Source organism: Sinocyclocheilus grahami, unplaced genomic scaffold (genome assembly GCF_001515645.1).
Source record: "Sinocyclocheilus grahami isolate Dianchi unplaced genomic scaffold, SAMN03320097.WGS_v1.1 scaffold474.1, whole genome shotgun sequence".
Taxonomy (NCBI): domain Eukaryota; kingdom Metazoa; phylum Chordata; class Actinopteri; order Cypriniformes; family Cyprinidae; genus Sinocyclocheilus; species Sinocyclocheilus grahami.
In genome coordinates, this window is record NW_015505653.1 from 64,842 (window position 1) to 85,863 (window position 21,022).

At 38.5% G+C, this 21,022-nt stretch overlaps 1 protein-coding gene across 1 annotated transcript in view; it reads left to right on the forward strand.

Moving 5' to 3' along the window:
• Positions 1-13,024: 13,024 nt before the first annotated feature.
• LOC107553524 (poly [ADP-ribose] polymerase 14-like) overlaps positions 13,025-21,022 on the forward strand; it is a 20,532-nt gene continuing 12,534 nt past the window's right edge. Inside the window, 8 exon segments of the mRNA XM_016235786.1 lie at positions 13,025-13,193; positions 13,331-13,458; positions 15,828-17,318; positions 17,968-18,201; positions 19,180-19,401; positions 19,496-19,553; positions 19,758-19,904; positions 19,994-20,053. Coding sequence (XP_016091272.1) covers positions 13,025-13,193; positions 13,331-13,458; positions 15,828-17,318; positions 17,968-18,201; positions 19,180-19,401; positions 19,496-19,553; positions 19,758-19,904; positions 19,994-20,053 — 2,509 coding nt within the window.

The following is a 21,022-nucleotide window of genomic DNA, read 5'->3' on the forward strand; positions in this document are numbered from 1 at the left end:
CCTGTCAACCCTGCCACCCCCGGTGTTTCAGGGCACAGTGGTCTCCAGTGAACGCATCTCTCTGCATCAACCCAGAAACTTAGCGGTTCTGGGAGGCTCGCAACCTCCTAGGAGTTCTCTAGAGCAGCTAGATCGGCTGTCCCCTGCCGGTTCTCCGCTTCAGGGCACCGAGCTAGCCGCTCTAAGTACACCAGAGGCCAGTCTCGAGAGATGTTTCCCACTCTGCTGGGCCCCGAGCATGCTCTGGTCATGGAACAAGATGTAGACACTCTCTTGAGGAAGGAGGCCATTGAGGTGGTCCCTCCTCTCGACAGAGAGACCGGGCTCTACAGCTAATACCTCATCGTTCCGAAGAAGGATGGGAGGTTACGTCCGATTTTAGATCTGCGTTTGCTGAACCGCTCAGTCATGCGACTCAAGTTCAGAATGCTAATGATCAAACAGGTTGTGTCTCAAATCAGGTCCGAGGACTGGTTTGTGACAATCGATCTGAAGGACGCATACTTCCATATATCCATCCTTCCTCAACACAGGAAGTTCCTGAGGTTTGCTTTCGGGGGCAAAGCGTACCAATATCGGGTTCTTTCGTTCGGTCTGGCACTCTTCACCCCACACTTTCACCAAGTGTGTGGATGCTGCTCTGGCTCCTCTGCAACTCCAGGGCATCCATACACTGAATTACATCAACGATTGGTTGATACTAGCTCAATCAGAGCAGATAGCGGTTCAGCATCAAGATGTCATTCTCGCTCACACGAAAGAGTTGGGGTTAAGGCTAAACGCAAAGAAAAGTGTGCTTTCTTCATTACAGAGGACCACTTATCTGGGAGTAGTGTGGGATTTGACCGTGATGTAGGCACAGCTCTCTCCTGCTCGGGTCGAGTCGATCCTCACAGCAGTCAAGAGAGCGAGAGAAGGCCAGTCACTCACTGTGAAGCAGTTCCAGAAACTGTTGGGTCTGATGGCAGCTGCGTCCAACATGATACCTTTTGGCCTGCTGTACATGAAACCCTTGCAGTGGTGCCTCAGGATGAAAGGGTTTTCCCAGAAGGGCAACCCGCTTCGCATGATCAAGGTCACGTGGCGATGCTTACGTGCCTTAGACATGTGGAAGAAACCTTGGGTCCTGTCACAAGGCCCCGTGTTGTGGGCTCCATGTATGGGCTGGGGAGCAGTCATGAGTGGCCGCTCCACCCAGGGTCTGTGGGAAGGTCCCCATCTCATGTGGCACATCAAATGCCTGGAGATGCTGGCTGTATTTCGAGCATTGTAGCAATTTCTCCCAGACTTGAGAGGCCATCATGTGCTTGTTCGCACAGACAACACATCGGTGGTCTCTTACATCAACCACCGGGGGGTCTGCACTCGCGCCCACTTTACAGGCTGGCGCGCCAGATCCTTCTGTGGTCCCTGGGGAAACTGCTCTCCGTGAGGGCAGTGTACATCCCTGGGCACGTCAATCAGGGAGCAGACATCCTGTCAAGGCAGGGGCTGAGGCCCGGGGAATGGAAGCTCCATATCGAGGTGGTGGAGGAGATTTGGAAGAAGTTCGGTCGAGCCCAGGTAGACTTGTTTGCGACTCGAGAGACCTCACAATGTCCCCTGTGGTTCTCCCTCACTCATCCAGCTCTGCTGGGGCTGGATGCTATGGTACAGACATGGTCGAGGCTTCATCTGTACTCCTACCCCTCGATTGCTCTGCTCCCGAGAGTTCTAGAGAGAGTTCGCCAGGACGGGGTTCGTCTCATATTAGTAGCCCCGTATTGGCCGAGCCAGCCATGGTTTCCGGACCTGGTAGCCCTACTCGCAGACTCTCAATGGGAGATTCCTGTTCAGTGGGATCTCCTCTCTCAGGCGGGTACCATCTTTCACCCCTGCCCAAAGTTGTGAAAACTTTGGGTGTGGCCCCTGAGGGGGCACAACTCGTAGCTTCCGGTCTCTAAACTAAGGTTGTTGAGACCATACTCCACTCCAGAGCTCCCTCCACGAAGAAACTGTACTCCTTGAAGTGGGTTTTTCACATCATGGTACGGGAATCGTCAGCTGCTCCCAGTTATCTGCCCAGTTGGTTCAGTTCTGGAGTTCCTGCAGGAACGATTCTTCACTGGTTTGACCCCCTCCACCTTTAGAGTGTTCTTGGTGGCCATAGCTGCTTTCCACGTCCCTTTAGGTGGTCATTCACTGGGGGCGAAACCCGTTGGTACATGTTTCTTTCGTTGTGCTTGAGGCCAGGAGAAGTATGGTACTGCTCCAGACTTTCAGGTGTTTCTGTCTTATCGGTGCTCACCATGATTTCACACTAGACAGGCATTTGTCAGTATGGTGGCGTGGGAATACTCGTTCCCAAAGCGTTTTAGACGCAGCTCGAGTTCCTGAAGGGGAACGTCTCTAGGTTATGTATGTAACCCTGGTTCCCCAAGGGAACGAGACGCTGCGTCGCATTGATCGTACTTCCTGCATCCCTGTGAGCGACTTGCTTCAACTATCAGAAGCTAATGCTGCTTGTTTCGGATGCGCTTTTAAGCTCACTGGTCTCTACGTCACCCCGCCCGTGATGTTTCGTCATTACATTGGACTGATTTCACATGTGATTCAGAGCATGGGCACACAGGGGCATTCCCAAAGCGTTTTCGACACAGGGTTACATACATAACCTAGAGACGTTCCTTATCCATGGGAAACCTGCTGTGTTTTTCGTTCAGACATATGGGCAGCACTTACATATTTTGAAAATAATTCATTCGAATCACTTCTGGCATATTTTATGCCGACAGGGTGGACATGTTAAGCTTTGGCAAAGCAAGTAAGCAAACTCATACGAAGAAAATTTGTCAAGTGAAAAGTCACCAACTTACTCACCTTAGCCTGAAATTCCCACCACTAAAGAGACAAAAAATCTGTTGTCCTGATGTCACTAAAGGGGATGGCCTTTTCTTAAAGGGGCAGATTCCCCAATACGACAGGGTGGACAACCATTCAAGTGACATTGGCAAACTCTTCTTTTTATTAAATACAAATATAGTTTTTATTACCAAATGATCAATACACTCAAACTGAGTAATCTCTTATTTAACAAAATATTAATAGGATAATTTTTTTTTTTAATTTTATGATTTGACTATATTCTACTCTTTCTATATTCTATTCAATTTAATGAGCAGTGCATAGGACATAGCAAACTAGCATGCATCCTGTTACACAAAACTAAAAAAAAATCTAGAAAATGTATCTAAAGAGCCAAGTAATGCTTTTGTTATGAATATAAAAACACACTCTTTCATAGTCATTTTTATGTTATCATGGCAAATGAGGTATTTATGTACAGGACACCAAAAGCCACCCTACAGTGATATTGACCCTTTTATGTATTTTTATATTTTGACTGAGATATAAAAAAAAAAAAAAAAAAATTATTTATTTTAATAATACAACAATATCTGGTCACATTTCCACAGGCTCAGCTCTACACGGATGGAGTGACGCTCTTCTGAACATCTTGAATGAGCTGTCTGATGAAGACCTGAAGAAAATGAAATACTACATGTGCTGGAATGAAGAATACAGAATATACAGGGCCTCAGTGGAGCACAGAGACAGAGTTGAACTGGCAGACCTAATGCTAAAACAGTGGGGTGAACGGCAGTCAGTGCTGAAAGCACGAGACCTTGTGAAGAAAATCCATCGTAATGACGATGCCATGATAGAGCTGTTTGAACCTTTCTTGAAGAGCATTGAGACATGGTGATCATCATCTAAATCATGTCCTTATCGTCCTGCATTGAGATGAGATGTTTCTGCTGCACATTACATCTTCTCAAATGAGGCATTCAATCTTTCTTCTCTTTACTCTTAAACGTAAAGTTTCCTAGAGAACCTTTCAGTGATCAGTTCTTAAAAGAACCATTTTTTAAATCTAAATAACTTTTTTTCACTTTAAAGAACCTTTTGTGCTGTATGGATCTTAAAGGTTCTTCATGAAATATGTTAATAATTAACCTTTTTAAAGGTGTTCAACTAACCCAACTATTACCAGAAACTATTGTTTCTATTGTTTGAAGTGTGAGGTTTTGTTCATGACACTTACTGTGTGGTAAATTACAACTTTGTTCTTTGTACATTTGGTTTTATGTCGTTGCAGATTTGAATGCTTAAGGAATTAGTTATGAAATTTGGAAACTGGACATCTAGATCTGTACAGAATGAATTTCATATATTTGTAACACCTATTATTTAAGATGAATTACTTTTTGCATTTCTTATTTGTAAGTCACTTTGGATAAAAGCATCTACTGACTGTAAATGTATTTAAATATGTGTAACAGATGTATGTCACTACAATATGTAAGTACTTATATATCTATATATCTTATGCTGACTGTGTAACAGTGACTGGCTGGCTATGTTAGTGATTGCGACAGGGAATCACTGCCATTTAAATCTGTTTGCACACTGTGATTTCATGAAGATTATCAACATTTTTCAACGAGCGCGTCTGATTTCGCTCCCTTTGTGACGTGGCAATGGGATCTCATCATACTATTACCGGTGTTCCGGTGAATTCAGTTTCTCTGTGTTTCCCCCTCACAGCACCTGCAGAACTTCACAACGTTGCCAAGTCCGCGGTTTTCCCGCGGTAGTTTTTAGTAGCAATTGGGAGGGTTTTTTTTAATATCCCGGCAACCCTGAAACTTCAGTACTAAAATCATGACGTCATGATTTCACCCCGGCTAAGCAAGTCAGCTTATGGTGGTTTTGCAGTCTTTCTGCAAGCAATGTTCATTTCCCCATGTTAATTAGATCATTTGTAATTAAATATGTATTAATGTACGTGACGTCCTGTTCAATCGCAACATAGAGTCAGATTTCCCTGCTAATTCTAACTTTTGCCTGTTTTATGAAGTGTAACACCATACATTACCATTAGACAGTTAAATTCCTTCGTCAGGGGCATTCTTTTGTTGTTATTGTTGTTGTTAGTGTGTGTGTGTGTGTGTGTGTGTGTGTGTGTGTGTGTGTGTGTGTGTGTGTGTGTGTGGGTGTGTGTGTGTGTGTGTGTGTGTGTGTGTGTGTGTGTGTGTGTGCGTGTGTGTTTCTGTTAAACAACTGAAGCCTTGGCGAAATAATAACAAATAAACTATATTGCCCAATGAGTAGTCTCTCTTTTATTATTTTAGGTAACTCAGAGTGATGCTCCTGATGTTTTTTTTAAATGTCATAATTACGTCTAACCACTTTTATCTGCAGAACACTTTACACTGAAAACACAGGGGGAATATATCTTAAAAGATACATAAAAGATACACTAAGATACCCTTTATTTTTGTTTGTTTGTTTATTTATTTTTTTACAAAACTACACGATTTCAAGACGTTCTAGTCTTTTTAATGTTAACTGCGAGTGCACAAGTTTAAACAATGGGAAATCACAATAAAAAAATTAAATGAATCACTTTTTAAAAATACAGTAGTACAATACAGTACAACAGAAAAGCAATTTTGTAACCATACAAACTAAAATATACAATCTTAGAAACACAAAAATCAATACAAGTGCAATTTTGAAAACCAAGCGAAAACTATTTACAAAATTTTCATAATATACTGACTCAGATAATACACAAGGGGCAATAATGTTCTTTATTCACTGGTGATAGCACCCGTCACATCCATCACAGGCAATCTGAAAGATCATACACTATGTTAAATAACCATAATTGTCTCAAAATTAGATTAAAATAATCTGTAACAACTGCCAATTTAGCAAGGACCAAACAAGATAATATAGGTTTAATTTAAAAAATAAAATAAAAAGTCCCCAAACCAAGCAGGTGTTACGTCTGAATCACTTGGGTCCTTGTGTAGTCCACAAAAATGACAGAGATCATTTAAATCTTCTATAAAAGAGTATATAAACAACATTTGTCACATTTATTAAGTCACAGTAATATAAAAACCTAAATCATCTTAAGCTTTTATTAAATGAATTTAAAAATAATAATAATTGCAATAATTTTGTAATCCTCTAATTCATACTTTAATGACAAATTAATATTTAGACAAAAAAAAAATGCTGCATCCAGGTAAATCTGTTCCCCCTGTGTTTTCAATGTAAAAACATTGTTCTGCAGATAGACATAATTATGATGACATTGAAAAACATAACCAGTATCACTGTATTGTTACAAATCCTCAGCAGGTAATATGCTGGGAGGGAACCACTTTTCTCAGGCCTCTGGAAAATTCTATTCCCCCTGTGTTTTCAGTGTAAAGTGTTCTGCAGATAAAAGTGGTTAGACGTAATTATGACATTTAAAAAAAACATCAGGAGCATCACTCTGAGTTACCTAAAATAATAAAAGAGAGACTACTCATTGGGCAATATAGTTTATTTGTTATTATTTCGACAAGGCTTCAGTTGTTTAACAGAAACACACACACACACACACACACACACTAACAACAACAATAACAATAAAATGGAAATGGTCGTCCGAACAAAAGAATGCCTCTGACGAAGGAATTTAACTGTCTAATCGTAGCCTAAACGTTACACTTAATAAAATAGGCCAAAGTTAGAATTAGCAGGGAAATCTGACTCTATAGCAATTGAACAGGACGTTACGTACATATATGTATTTAATTACAAATTAGCTATCTAATGAACATGGTGAAATTAACCTTCTGCTTGCGAAAAGACAGCAAAACCGCTAAAACTCGCTTCGCCGGGGCCAAATCATGACGTCACGATTTTCGTACTGAAGCTGCGCATGCGCTGTGAGGGGGAAACAGGGGAACTGAATTCACCGGAACACCGGCCCTTTATCTGCACGTTTCCACCCATGGCACCGTCATTTTGATTTTGCAAGCCACAACGGTGTACCAGCTCTAATGCCATGGCGAAAGTTTGAGCAAAGCATGCTAACTGTTCTGTCTTTGGCTGCACAGACGAACACAGAACACTATTTAGAGTTCCAGCCTCAGAGGAGACGAGACAGCAGTGGATTTATTGATTTATTTACTGTATATTGCTGCTGCCACACAGATCAAAAATAAACATGCGATTTATTTCCCAGCCGTTTACCTTCACAAAAATCGACTGTTTTTGTAACTTGTATGTTTTAAAGTAAACTTGTGTGTGAATGAGAACTTAGTTTAGTACTCACATGCTGTGACAGCCGCTTTCTGTGCGTGTGCTTCAGATGTGTGCACGCAGAAAACCGTATATCAGAAGTTTAAACTCGTATGGTTTAAAACGCAAGATTTCAGCACGATAAACATGATAATCAGAACCAAAACAGATGTTTTTAGCAGGTCCGAGCTGTAATGGCAGCTCTATTCTGGAAAAGGGGGCGGGGAGCAGCAGCTCATTTGCATTTAAAGAAACAGGCCCGAAAAACAGCGTGTTTCTGCTTCCACTCAAAATAGGCATTTTCAAAATGATATAATAAATGATCTGTGGAGTATTTTGAGCTGAAACTTCACAAACAACTTCTGGGGACACCAGAGACTTATATTACATATTGCAAAAAAGGGGCATAATATGTCTCCTTTAAAGTATTTTGACAAGCAGGTGTCTTTTCTTATTTAAAATACCAAAGCAGATGCAATAGCTTGTTGTCTTGAGTTGTAAATTCTAGCCGTTTCTATCGAACCCGCTAAAGTGAACAAATTAACTATTGTTTTAATCAGTTCATCTACTAACTGATTATTTTAGTTTCACTTTTGTGTGTCAGTACAAAACAGGTGAAAAGGAAACTTAAAGTAATTTATTTTGACTATTTTAATATCAATAAGTGATCATCTGAATATGGGAGCATAATTATCACCAAAGAGGTTTATGATAAAAATTACTGCAGTCATTTATTGGTTTTATCAGTATGGATTTACATATCAGCCTTCCTGGGAAATTCCCTCTCGGGTTGCCACTTCTGATGGACAAATAATAATAACAGGCTGTTTTGAACAGCTGTCAAAATCTTGATGTTTCCACCTCCATTCTAGTTTGACTTATTAAATTGTTCATAGTAATTAGTACATTCATAATTAGTTAACTGTGTTTAGCAGATAAGTGAAGATGGCAAATAATGCATTCATGTTTAATGCAAATTTGGAATTAATCAAACCAAGTCTATTTTATGTTTTGAAAATGACATCCAGTATTTACACTTATGTGAATGTGAATGATTTGATTATTTTAAAATAATTTAAATCAACAGTTTATTCAGTGCATGTTGCAAAACGAAACATTTTTGTTCAGTTTTTTTTCTCTCTCTCTCTTTTCTTTGATTCTGCAACACAGTCTTCAGGACAAGTTTTTATACTGGTTGTTGGACTGAAGAAATATTCTATAATTTCTGTCCTTTATTTTATCTATTTATTCATTAGGAAGGTAATAGACTGAAGCTATCAAGACTTTCCCTGACTGAAACATGAAAAATGGGTTCCAGTGCATGTAAGTTGTTTAAAATAAATATACAGATTTTAAATCTTTATAAAAAATAAAGTAATTATTATCAGTGAATATTTTTCATATTAATCTTAGATATGAGTGCATATATGAATTTTTTTTAAGTTTTGTTTTTAAATGTTTTATAACTGATTGTTTTTTTCTGATTTAGCACAAGAGGACCGAGTGCCCTTGATAGGACACAATAAAGGTGTCAGGGATTCATCTCAGTCACCATCCAGGATAATCACCCGATCACAGTCACCTGAGTTCTGATCCCCCGCACGTGCTGTCACCAATCAAGCCACACTACAAATACACACACATCACAGTCACTCGCTGTCTGGTCTACTGTTCACTCCTATGGACTGTTCTGGACTCTCTCAGCTGAACTCACCTAGAAAGACTTACCTACTGTCTCTCCCGCAATCCGCCAACGACTCCTTGGAAACTGGTCCACGATCTCCAATGAACCTGCCAAAGATACAAACCATCAGAACTCGAATAAGAACCCCAGTGTAAGGATAAAAGAAACTCTGATACTTTGATCTCCTGAGAAACAAACAATACACTGGCATCTTCAAGACACTCCACAGAGGGGTGGTGCAGGAAACGCCTCTCTCACATATGCATCAGTGTCTTTTCATCTCCTCCCTCCACTGGATTCACTCAGAATGGTCAAGAATATAATGTTCTCTATGAATGCAAATAAGATTTTACAGTCATGTTTGGTTTCATTTGAATAGTTTCAGGGCGAGTGGTACAATGGTCGTAATCTGACTAAAAGATAATCTAGATCCTAAGAGTTAAAAGATACTTTGATTACTGTAGGGGGCATTACATGCTAATTACCTTTTGTTCCCATTAAGGTGTAGACCACCCAGGTCTGGGACCTGGGTTAATGTAAATTACATGCCTCCATTTGATGCTGTATCTTGGTTTTGTATTTAAAGGATTGCAGCAAAAGGGTCAGCGCGATTCTGTAGCCAGAGAGCCCGTAGTATAGAGTGTATCCACACACTCTGTATTTTTCTAATACATTTAATCTCAGGTTTGCATTTTACTCTTAGATTCGTCTTTGAGAATTTGATGTCTTGTATTGATTTGATATCGTTGAATTGGCTGTGGAGATAATTGGCATAATACATATTTAACAGACTGATAATAAATTGTTACATTTGATTTATTCTGACTTACTCTGAAGTTATTTTCTCAAGTAGATTAAGTGAAGGCTTATGTTTTCCGCAAATCTGCGTCCAGGGTTAAGTGCACATTAGATCTCAGGAGATGAAGCATGGGGCGCATCAGGTGAGATTCTAAATTTCTGACTAACCGCTTGATCTTATAGTTTAAGTTGTACTCAGTTACGGTAACCATGTATATGATTTCAGTATTAAGTTGTACGAAGCTAGATTAGCTGTCTAGGAGAACCGCTGATTAATGTTTGAGTATTACATGGGTAACTGTAGGGGGCTAAACAGACCTACTATTTAAAGTATATTAAATAGTATTAGCCACAAACCTCTGAATATAAGGATTAGAATGGCGAGTTTTGTGATCGTGGAGCCCACGCATAGCGGCAGCCGTGAGGCATCCGAAGCGACATAGATTCCTAATGAACGAGTAAAATACAAAGTAAAGAGTTAATTAGAATAATCGAATGTAAGAATAATCAGAGACCGACAAACAACCAATTTGCCTTTCAACCTAAATTCGAGTTCATACTAAAATGGAGTCAGATTGAGTTAAACCTAAATTGAATAAATCTGCGTGCTGAAAAGATCGAAAACGCAAGAAACCTTCATCTGCCACTGGATACCTTCCTTGGGCCATGTGCGCGGACCTTACACCAGTATCATTAACTGTGCTGACACTCACCTGCATTTACCTCACCCGTTCCATTCCTCTGCATATCCTGTCAATAAACACTCCTGTTTTGCACTTACCTGTTGTTTCCGGCCTTGCTATGTGACAGAAGGTGAGAGTAGGAGCATCTCTGTGTACTTTTTTTTTGTACTCCGTGTAACATTTTTAATGTTATTTTATAAATATTTCTTTATTTGATATAAGAAATTACTTTGCAATACAACTGACAACCAGATTTATTGTGAATCTATGTGAAGCAAATGTTGAAAGATACGGTAGACTGACATTTTCACTCTTGGTTTTAGTATTTTCAAATAATCTAAAACAGTTTATTGGCTAACACAAATCTTAGTGTGCTGAAAGTAACTAGACAGAAAAAAAAAATAGTGTTTAAGATTTTGTAGAAATGTTGAAATAGTTAGAAAGAGACTAATGAAAATGATGAAGATATTACTTAAAAATGCACTTCCATGTTCATTAGACCAGCACTATTGTTCTAATGAAATAAGCAGTACAAATCAGTGTCAGCATAGATTCAGTCATGTCAAATATTATTGAGTGCACTTTTAAAATACATTTCAATTTCTTTTGATTTAACTGAATGCTTCACTTTTTCAGAAATTCAGCCTATTTTTGAGGATCTTAAACTTGTGCTGATTTGGAAGTCAAGGTACTGGAAAAAACACCATTGCTAATGCCATCTTTGGGGAAAAAAAGTCTTCACATTATGGACGTCTTTTAGAAGTGTCCACATCAAGGAGACTCGTACAGTATCAGGACACAGATTAATTTGACTCGCACCCCAGGCTGGAGAGGAGACTTGAGTAGATCAGAAAAAACCAAATGTGAAATTGTGCACTGTGTTCAGTCTTTATACAGTACTGGACCTCACGCAGTCATCTTGGCTCTTAAAGTGAACTCAGTGCTGTCAGAGTCAAACATCAGCACCCTAGAGAGTCTGCTTACTGTTCGGCTGTGGGATCATACAATAGTGATGTTCACACATAGAGAAAAACTAGGAGGTTATACCATTGAGGATTATATCAGATATTAGCAGCTTCAGTCTTTAATCAAAAAAATGTGGAGAAAGATATTTTGTGAGCCGAAACAATGATAGCAACCAGATTACTGAGACAATTCAAGAGCTCGTTGCCAGGAAGAATTCAGCATGTTGTTTTAAACTTTCAGCTCAGGCAGAGGATAATAATACTTTACAGTCAGACTGGAGATGTCTTGAGCGTATCAAATCCAAAATCACTTCTCTGTCAGCCTTTAAGGAAAACTTGCTGTTAAATTCAAAAGCACAAAATAATGGCTTACTTAAAAGGCTACTTGATTTAAAAGATGCAGAGATAAAAAGACTAAATTCCATTGTTCAAGGAAAAGAAAGGGAGATAGAGAGGTTACGATCAAGATACTTAAGAACTCAAGATCTTGACCTCTCTGGCCTATGCAGAAGAAATACTGAACTTGAAGATCAAGATTATATGATGAGCAATGAACTAAAGGGAAAGAATACAGAGAATGAAACACTGAAAAAAACAAGTAAAGGAAAAGGATGCTGAGATTGAAGAACTGAAAAAAGAGTTACAAGTGCGGCGACAAGAAGCTGTAGGTCAGTGGACACAAGAGAATCAATATGCAACTGTATGTGCAGACTACTGCAGCAAACTCTGTCAAGGTGTCTCAGCTGTGGCCATAAGAAGCCAGACTCAAATACAGTTACAGGCCATTCCTTCAAAAGGTAAGGTATAAAAATAGTTAAATTATGATTAATGCATTCAGCAGATGTGTGGAAAGACCTTAAGCTGCCTTTTCACTATTTCTGCAATCATAAATAAATGCAGATATTTATTTTTTTTAGATTTCAGCTTCTGATGAAAATGTAAAACCTACTCTGTTTTTTTGTTTAGACATATTGGCTACCATTTGTTTTGTATAGATGTATTTATCATTATTCAGTTTTATATTTACAGTATATACACATTTTATTTCATTTTTTATATATTTTTATAGTTTGACTGAGATCAAAAAGAATATATATTTTTATAGTACAACGATATTTGGTCACATTTCCATAGGGTCAGCTCTACACGGCTGGAGTGACACTCTTCTGAAGATCTTGAATGAGCTGTCTGATGAAGACCTGAAGAAAATGAAATACTACATGTGCTGGAATGAAGAATACAGAATATACAGGGGCTCAGTGGAGCACAGAGACAGAGTTGAACTGGCAGACCTAATGCTAAAACAGTGGGGTGAACGGCAGTCAGTGCAGAAAATCCATCGTAATGACGATGCTATGATAGAGCTCTTTGAACCTTTCTTGAAAAGCATCGGTGAGACATGGGGATCAACTAAATAACAGTCATCATTTCCTTCTAAAAGAACCAGGTCTTCATCAATTTTTCATTGTTCTGGATTGAGACGAGATGTTTCTTCTGCACATTTCATCTTCTGAATGAGGCACCCAGTCTCTAAAAAATAAAGTTTGCCAAATGGAAGCCAGGTGATGCAGTAGAAAAAACATTTGTGGTTTCCGGCTAGAGAACCTTTCAGTGATTAAAAAATATATATGTAAATCTCACAGCATCAAGAGGAAGCTAGAGGAGTGGCCATGGAAACCACAGCCTGTAATACGAGTCAAGCAAAAGTGAAAGCATTTTAGAGCACCTATATTTATCACGAAGCTCAACACAACAACAGATTAAAGATGGAGAACTACCAGCATGCTGTGTTTTTTGAGGCAAAGAGTCTCTCAGATGAGGAACTTGGACAAATACAACTATACTTTAAAATCAGGAGAAGGTCTGGAGGAGGAGACTGTGAGATCTACAAAGTGGGTAACAGCACCTACAAGATAAGTTTTATGCAAAAAAATGGTAAGCATGCTTTATGTTATTACAGTTTGGTGTTATTAAAAACCATGCCATTCTTTTATCTCACTTATGCTTGTCAAAACTGTAATAATAAAAAAAATTCAATTTATAATTATATTATAATGCATTTGTATTCAAAGCCCAGGAAAGAGTACTAGAACGAAAGGATCATGTCATCAAAGTAGAAGGGCAAGAGGACATCCATGTTTCATTAAGACATGAAAATGTCGCTGAAAGCAGCGAACAACCTACAGCATCTGCAAATCAGGTAAATGGCACAGTCATAAAACAAACAGAGATTTAGCTTCGATTTATATATGTGCTGTACCTTGTTTACTGCTGATGCAAGGTGGTCAGACCTGTTTTTCTGAAACCAATTTCTGAAACGACTCTCTGCATAGTTAAAGTAAATACCTTGAACAGTTCTCGGAAATCACCTGCTATGCATAACTTGACAATAAGGAAGGTCTAGAACTACAGTATATAATATTGACAGAAAATAGAGTTATATTTCGTTGAAATGCTAATTTTGCTGAATATGTTTTTGTGCTGGTACCTTGACTGGTTTAGGCCTGTCATGGACAGCTGACACTCAAAGATTGTCATATTCTTTATATTCTGTGCCGTCATTGGTCCACAGAAATGATACTTGAAGAGACTGTTGTGCTCCAGCTGAGTAAAAATCAAGCTGCTTTCAGGTGTGTAGAGCCCAAAAAAATCTCAATGCAAACAAAGAGATTACTAACCCGTGAAACGGTCTAGCGAAATGCTCTTGTTTTTAATTCACTTACACTGTACACTCTTTGAACTATATAGTTAATATACTGAAATATATTTTTGCTAGACCTTCTCCAGTCTGGATCTAACTGTGTGCAGGTAGCAATCTGTTTGTTTGCATTCACAGAAGTGACAGAAATGGGTTGGTGATTTTTTTTTTTATATTAATTTTTACCTTTATAAGGGCATTTTGTTTTTTCTAAACTTAGATGTATTATTATCTTTCATGTCAGATTCTTACATTTAATAAAATTTAATTGGAATAATAAGACACTATAGGGCTGTTACCAATCAAAGGGTATCAGTATCAACAAAATAAATTTTTGCACTGCGGAACTGACAAAAGCTGCATCTTATGTGGCATTTAAGTGTATTTACACAAGTGTATTAATGCATTTACACTGAAATTGCAAGTTGCATTAATGAGTTTATTGTTTTAAAAATATTGAATATAGGAAGATACCTGATGAAGGTCATGAGACCGAAACGTTGTTGGGAGCAGACGTGGCCTAATGAATAAAGAGTCGGACTTGTAACTTGAAGGTCACAAGTTCGAGTCTCAGATCTGGCAGGAATTGTAGGTGGGGGGAGTGAATAACCAGCGCTCTCTCCACCTTCAATACAATGACTGAGGTGAGACCCTTGAGCAAGGCACTGAATCCCTGTCTGCTCCCTGGACACCCACTGCTCCGTGTGTGTGTTCACTGCTGTGTGTGTGCGCTTGGATGGGTTACATGCAGAGTACAAATTCCGAGTATGGGACACCATACTTGGCCACACTTCACTTAATAAAACTTTTATGATACTTTTTGCAAAGTTTGGTAGTTGGTGGATTTTTGTTTTTTGGGGGGTTTTAAAAAAACAAATGTTGAATATGAAATGATTAAACAAATGGAACAATACTTTAAAACTGAAACAACAGCAAGTAAAAGTCCTAATGAATGTGTCATTGTTTCAACCAAGTCGTTCAAACGGCTGATTCATTCAGGGAATGAAGCAAGCATTTGTCGTTAATAGGCATTTCTGAAATAGCTTACTGTCTGAGTACGTACTGTACTACATTTGAATTTCAAATTACTTCCCAAAAAAAGTATGTTCTATGTTGTATGAATATGGTAGTATGAACGAAATTCAGACATACTACAACCACCATGTTACTATCACAGGACTTACCAGCATCATTTGCTTCGCTTCACTGCCATTCATAAATCCTCTCCCGTGGCGTAATTGGATAGTAAAGTGTCCATTGATTGCACACTTCAGAAGCCTGGTGGAAGTAGTAGGTAATTTGGGTAATTTTCGCCTATAGTTTTTCGAATTGGAACATACTACTCTTTTGGCATACTGTTTTTCATCTACTATATAGTAAGGAAGTATTGGATTTAAGATACAGTGCATGAATGGGTCAATGAATCACTGACTCATGCGATTCATTCAAAAATATTCAACGTGACCTCAAGGTGTGTTTTTGATTGTTTTTTGGTGAGTGATATACCCGATAACGTTACATTAAGACAACAATTACTATATTGCGCTTATTGCACATCCCAGGCCGGAACCAGTGTCAGAAAGTTTCAGATAATGGAGTTGATAAATCAGCATTATCATTACAATTGGCATTTGTTGATCCTGTACATGTGTTTTTATATCTTGCAAATTAGTTTCCTGTAAGTTATGTCATCTTATTTGTTGCTGGTCTGCTAAATGCTGGTAAGGCAGGTAAAAACTGAACTAGACCAGGCCATCAGGAAATATCCTTATTGCTAAGCCCTGATAAATGAATTTCACTTATCTTGCTTATTATGAAGCATTATGTATGACCAATTAATACTTGTCTTTACTTTTTTTTTCATTTGTTAGAAATGTGCAAGTGCTAAAAGTGTGGAGAAGGTTTTAAAACTGGACCATTATCTACTACGCTTCCTCAGTGAATTAAAAAAGGCATATTCAGAGTTGGAGAAACATTTCTCTACAATCTCCAGCACTTTCAAGATCAACATCGACTCTGAAGAGTTGGTGGTGGTGAAGGACCCAGGAACTGAAGCTATTTTTCCCCTGAAGAAATGGGAATGTGCAGTGGATGAAGTGTTTGAGATTCTAAAGTCACGCTATATCATCCACTTTGAGGTCGAAAGTGACAAATATGCCATTCTAGAAGAAAACTCTTTCCTCCAAAGTGATAACTTAAAAATCTATTTTGAAAAACTAACATGTTTAGCTGTGGTGGTTGGAGAACGAAAAGAAGTGGAGAAGATTTTAAAATTTCTAAGTGGCTTGCAGGACAAACAGCAGGTTCAACAAGAGTGTTGCGTGTCTGAGAAACAATATGATCTCATTAAAGAGCAGTTTGAGCCATACGTAAAAGCTAATTTACCTGCCCTTAAGATCACACAGGAACGAGCAGGTGTTGTTCTTCTGAAGGGTCCTGAAAAAGAGGTCCATGCAGGTGAAGAAGAGCATTTAAAATTAGTGCTAGAAATCAAAGAGAAGAGGATCCCATCACATCGTGCTCTAATGACCTTCTTGGAATCAAGTGGCAATATACAGCACTTCCAAAACCGATTTCAGCAGAGCCTCCGCAGCCCGGTTATGCTCGAGACTTCAGGTTCAGATCTTCTTCTGCTGAGTCTGTCTGATGGAGCGCTAGAGGAGGCGGCTGCTGCCGTGCAGAGAGACGTGTGTTTGGAGACTGTGCATCTGGAAAACACTCAGAAATCATCTGCGTTTACTAAACTGAAGGAGGATTTGAATGAAGCCATCAATCAAGCCAATCGTGGAAGTGTTAAATTAGAGCTTAAATACCAGGATGAATCAACTACTGACCCCAAAGTGCAACTTGTGGGCTACACTACTGAAGTTAATAAGCTGAAGAACATTGTGCTGGAATACAAAAGAAACCATCAGAACCATCATGCCTCCCTGCCTCTTCCCAGGCCAGAAATGGCAGAGCACTTCTCTGATATCTTGGCGATGGCCGGCATGAAGAAGAGCAATGTGGAAATAAAGCCAACATGTTCACCTTACCCATGCATCTACCTCACAGGACCTCGCTTAGAAGTTGAGAGTTTGAAGGACAGCCTTAAGTAATTTCTTCAGAGTCTTGCCACTAAACGTTGTGAAGTGAAAGGACCTGGAGTTCAACAATTTTTTCAAGGTGAAGGTACAAGGACCTTGCAATTAGTGAAAAATTCTTATATGGTTGTGATACTGCCTATTGAAGATGTTCCCAAATACACGCGCAGTACCAGTCTCCAGCCATTTGCATCTGCATCTGCATCTTCCCAAGACTCTATGGACATTGACAAAGACATAAACATTAAAGTTGTGGTTGGTAGCCTTGAGCAACAACAGGTAAGGCTGAATTATCATTATTTCAAATTTAGCCTTAATCAGTATTTATACGTTATTAAGGACTGTTAAGTAACCTTCATGATTTGCATAATTAACAGGCAGATGTGTTTGTTGCTCCGATGATCCAAACAAACATGACCTCAACCTTAATTGGATCATCCCTGTTGAATAAAGCAGGACAGCAGCTTCAAAATAACTTCAACAGTGCCACGGGAAATCTCACTCTTAAGCCTCACCTCACAGGACCTCGCTTTGAAGTTGAGAGTTTGAAGGACAGCCTTAAGTCATTTCTTCAGAGTCTTGCCACTAAACGTTGTGAGGTGAAAGGACCTGGAGTTCAACAATTTTTTCAAGGTGAAGGTACAAGGACCTTGCAATTAGTGAAGAATTCTTATATGGTTGTGATACTGCCTATTGAAGATGTTCCCAAATACACGCGCAGTACCAGTCTCCAGCCATTTGCATCTGCATCTGCATCTTCCCAAGACTCTATGGACATTGACAAAGACATAAACATTAAAGTTGTGGTTGGTAGCCTTGAGCAACAACAGGTAAGGGTGAATTATCATTATTTCAAATTTAGCCTTAACCAGTATTTATACGTTATTAAGGACTGTAAAGTAACCTTCATGATTTGCATAATTAACAGGCAGATGTGTTTGTTGCTCCGATGACCCAAACAAACATGACCTCAACCTTAATTGGATCATCCCTGTTGAATAAAGCAGGACAGCAGCTTCAAAATAACTTCAACAGTGCCACGGGAAATCTCACTCTTAAGCCTGGAGAAGTGCTGGAGGTGGACGGGACACATGCACTGGGATGCTCCAAGGTTTTCTTCATAGAATGTGCGCCAAAAGGAAACAAGCACAAAAGCGAAAAGGTATGACATATTGAATGGATGAGATTTCAAGAAAAGATTTAGTAGTTTTGTTTGATGGCCGAGAGAGCTCAACGCGCTGCATCTTCAGAAAACACAAGCAAATAGAAAAAGCACCAGCAAATTAAGGAAGCATCTTCATCAGTTTGACAACATGTGTGCTTCAAATGCTCACAACACAAATTTGCGTATTGATTACCATTTGTACAAATACCATGGTTAAACTATGGTTAGTGTAGTAAATCCATAGTTAATTTGTGCATGGTTACCATGGTTTAATAGTAACCATTGATTATTTATTTTTTATACACTAAATCTATTAATTAATTAAATAAATTAATAGTAAAACCATAAGCTATGGTTATTTTTTGTGTGTTTTACTAATCAAAAATGAAGTTTTGATATTTATTGTAGGAAACCATAAAATTTTTTTTTAAATAAATTTACAAAATATCTTCATGGAACATGATTTTTGCTTAATATCGTAATGATTTTTGGCATAAAAGAAAAATCTATAATTCTGAACCATACAATGTATTTTTGGCTATTGCTACAAATATACCCATGCTACTTATGACTGGTTTTGTGCTCCAGGGTCACATTTAGGCTAGTAATATGAAGAAAAAAAAGAGCTAAGGAATCGTATGATCAGGGTGTTAAAATAAACAAAAATCGCACCTTTCAGAGCAAACATTGATTAATATGTCCCAGCCATGTTTGTCACTTTGCGGATCCCTTAAACATTTCCGAGGTGGTCTGTACCTATTTGCAGCGCGTTTCTTTGTTTGTGTTGTATTTGCAGTGTGTTTCTGTTTTTGCAGCGCATTGATTTATTTGTTTGTGTTGTGAGCATTTGCAGCGTGTGTGTTGTCAAATTGATGAAGATGATTTCTTAATTTGCAGGTGTTTTTTTTTAACTCTTTTGACCACCGTAGGTTTGCCATTAGTAATCTATTTTTTGGTGTTGGGATCTTGTCTTAGGCACTTCGCTCTGGACTTGGCCGAGTTTTTGAGCTGTGTGAGCAGAACTCTTGGGGTTCGGTTGCGTTGCCAGTAATTGGACCCGGCATAGTGCTGTCAATACCGGTCAAAGATGCCATTAATATTCTTACTCAGGAGATCTGTGAATATGTATCTGTATCCACTGGTCTTCTGCACACCATTTGTATCGCAATAATGGCTAATTACGCTCATTCCGAAGAGGTACACAATCTATATATCTATAGCACACACTCTATGCAATGGAGTTTATTTCAGTGATTTTTATTCCTAATCCTATTTTGGAAATATTTTGCAGATGTTCCAGACAGTCTGTGGGAATCTGAGTGCAAAAATGGTGGACGACACAGGGGAAGGCAAGATATATATATACATGCCACAGCACATTTTGACACCAAATGACATCAAATGCATGATGCTTTGTGATAAAATGAAAATTAGTCAATGAGAAATGTCTGAATTTTGTTGGATTTTTTTGTTGTGCATTGAAAATTCTTCTAAACCTTCTAAGGTTTCTTACATCTGTACTTCTTACATCATGTCTTTAACTGTCACCACAGCTCTGTTTCACTCACTGACCTCTGACCTCGATGAGATCATCATGCCAGTAGATGGGATTGAACTCCATCTAGTGTTTGGAGACATCACTAATGAGACTACTGATGCCATCGTGAACACCACTGACTTTAAGGACTTCCAGACAGCTGGTATTCATGCAGATTTTGTAATTTAATAACCAAAACATTCTTGCTACACTGTTTAGAACATAAGAGAGTGTTTAACCTGTCCATCACAGGAGTGTGTAAGGACATCCTTACTAAGGCAGGACCTCAAATCCAGGCTCAACTGACAGACGGTAAGAAAAAATAAACTACAGCTTCTTTTATAAAATTAGTTTTTGATTTGATCACATATGTAAAAAGACTTTTGTCAAGCATGTTTGAATGCACAGAGAAAAAAAAAACTATGCAAGCATCGAAAGTATTTTTAACACAAAGTTTTATAGGATTGATAGACTTACCCAGGAAGCCTTTTCCTTTGAAAATGGTCTAACCTAATTAAAACAGAATCGCATGCCTTCATTAGAAACAGTGTGATTTTAGAGAATTTGAAGAAACAACATGCACTTAACTGAACCTGTTTGCAAGTATAGTTAGAAATGCAGAAATGGCAACCTTCTTTAGGCATTTTAAAAAGATCAAATAAAATACAGAAAACCAAATGACACTTTAAAATAGACAAATGATTTAATTAATGAAATATGTACTGTACATGCAATATGTAATCTAACGCGTTCTCTTACATGTATTCTCCGGCTCAGGTAGCAAGAGGGCAGATCTTTACGACCCCGCCAGGAGGCTTCCCCTGTAAGACGATCATGCATGTTTGTGGACTGAGGGACCCTGGTGTTATCAAGACCTTGGCAAAAGAAATAGTGGTTCAAAGTGAGCACGGCTGCTACTGGTCTGTGGCCATTCCTGCGATCTGTGCTGGTCAGTACCTTCATTATTACTTACAATGAGAAAAAAAATGGATGTCTTGTAAGGTAGTTTGTTTTATGTATTTTTCCCCATTTGCTATCTCCTATAACAATGGTCTGTTTCCACCTCAGAGTAAAAAATACTGTAATTTGAAAATAAATGTTAAAATAAAGTCCAATTGTGAGATATATCCATACATTTTAACAGCTGAAGAATACTGATTTTGTCTTTGCTTGCATTGAGCGCATGACACTCATTTGATAAATTTGGTTCCCACATAAAAAACAAATACTAAGCCTAGTATTTTTTTTTTTTTTTTACATTTATGCAAAAGAAAAAAGCAG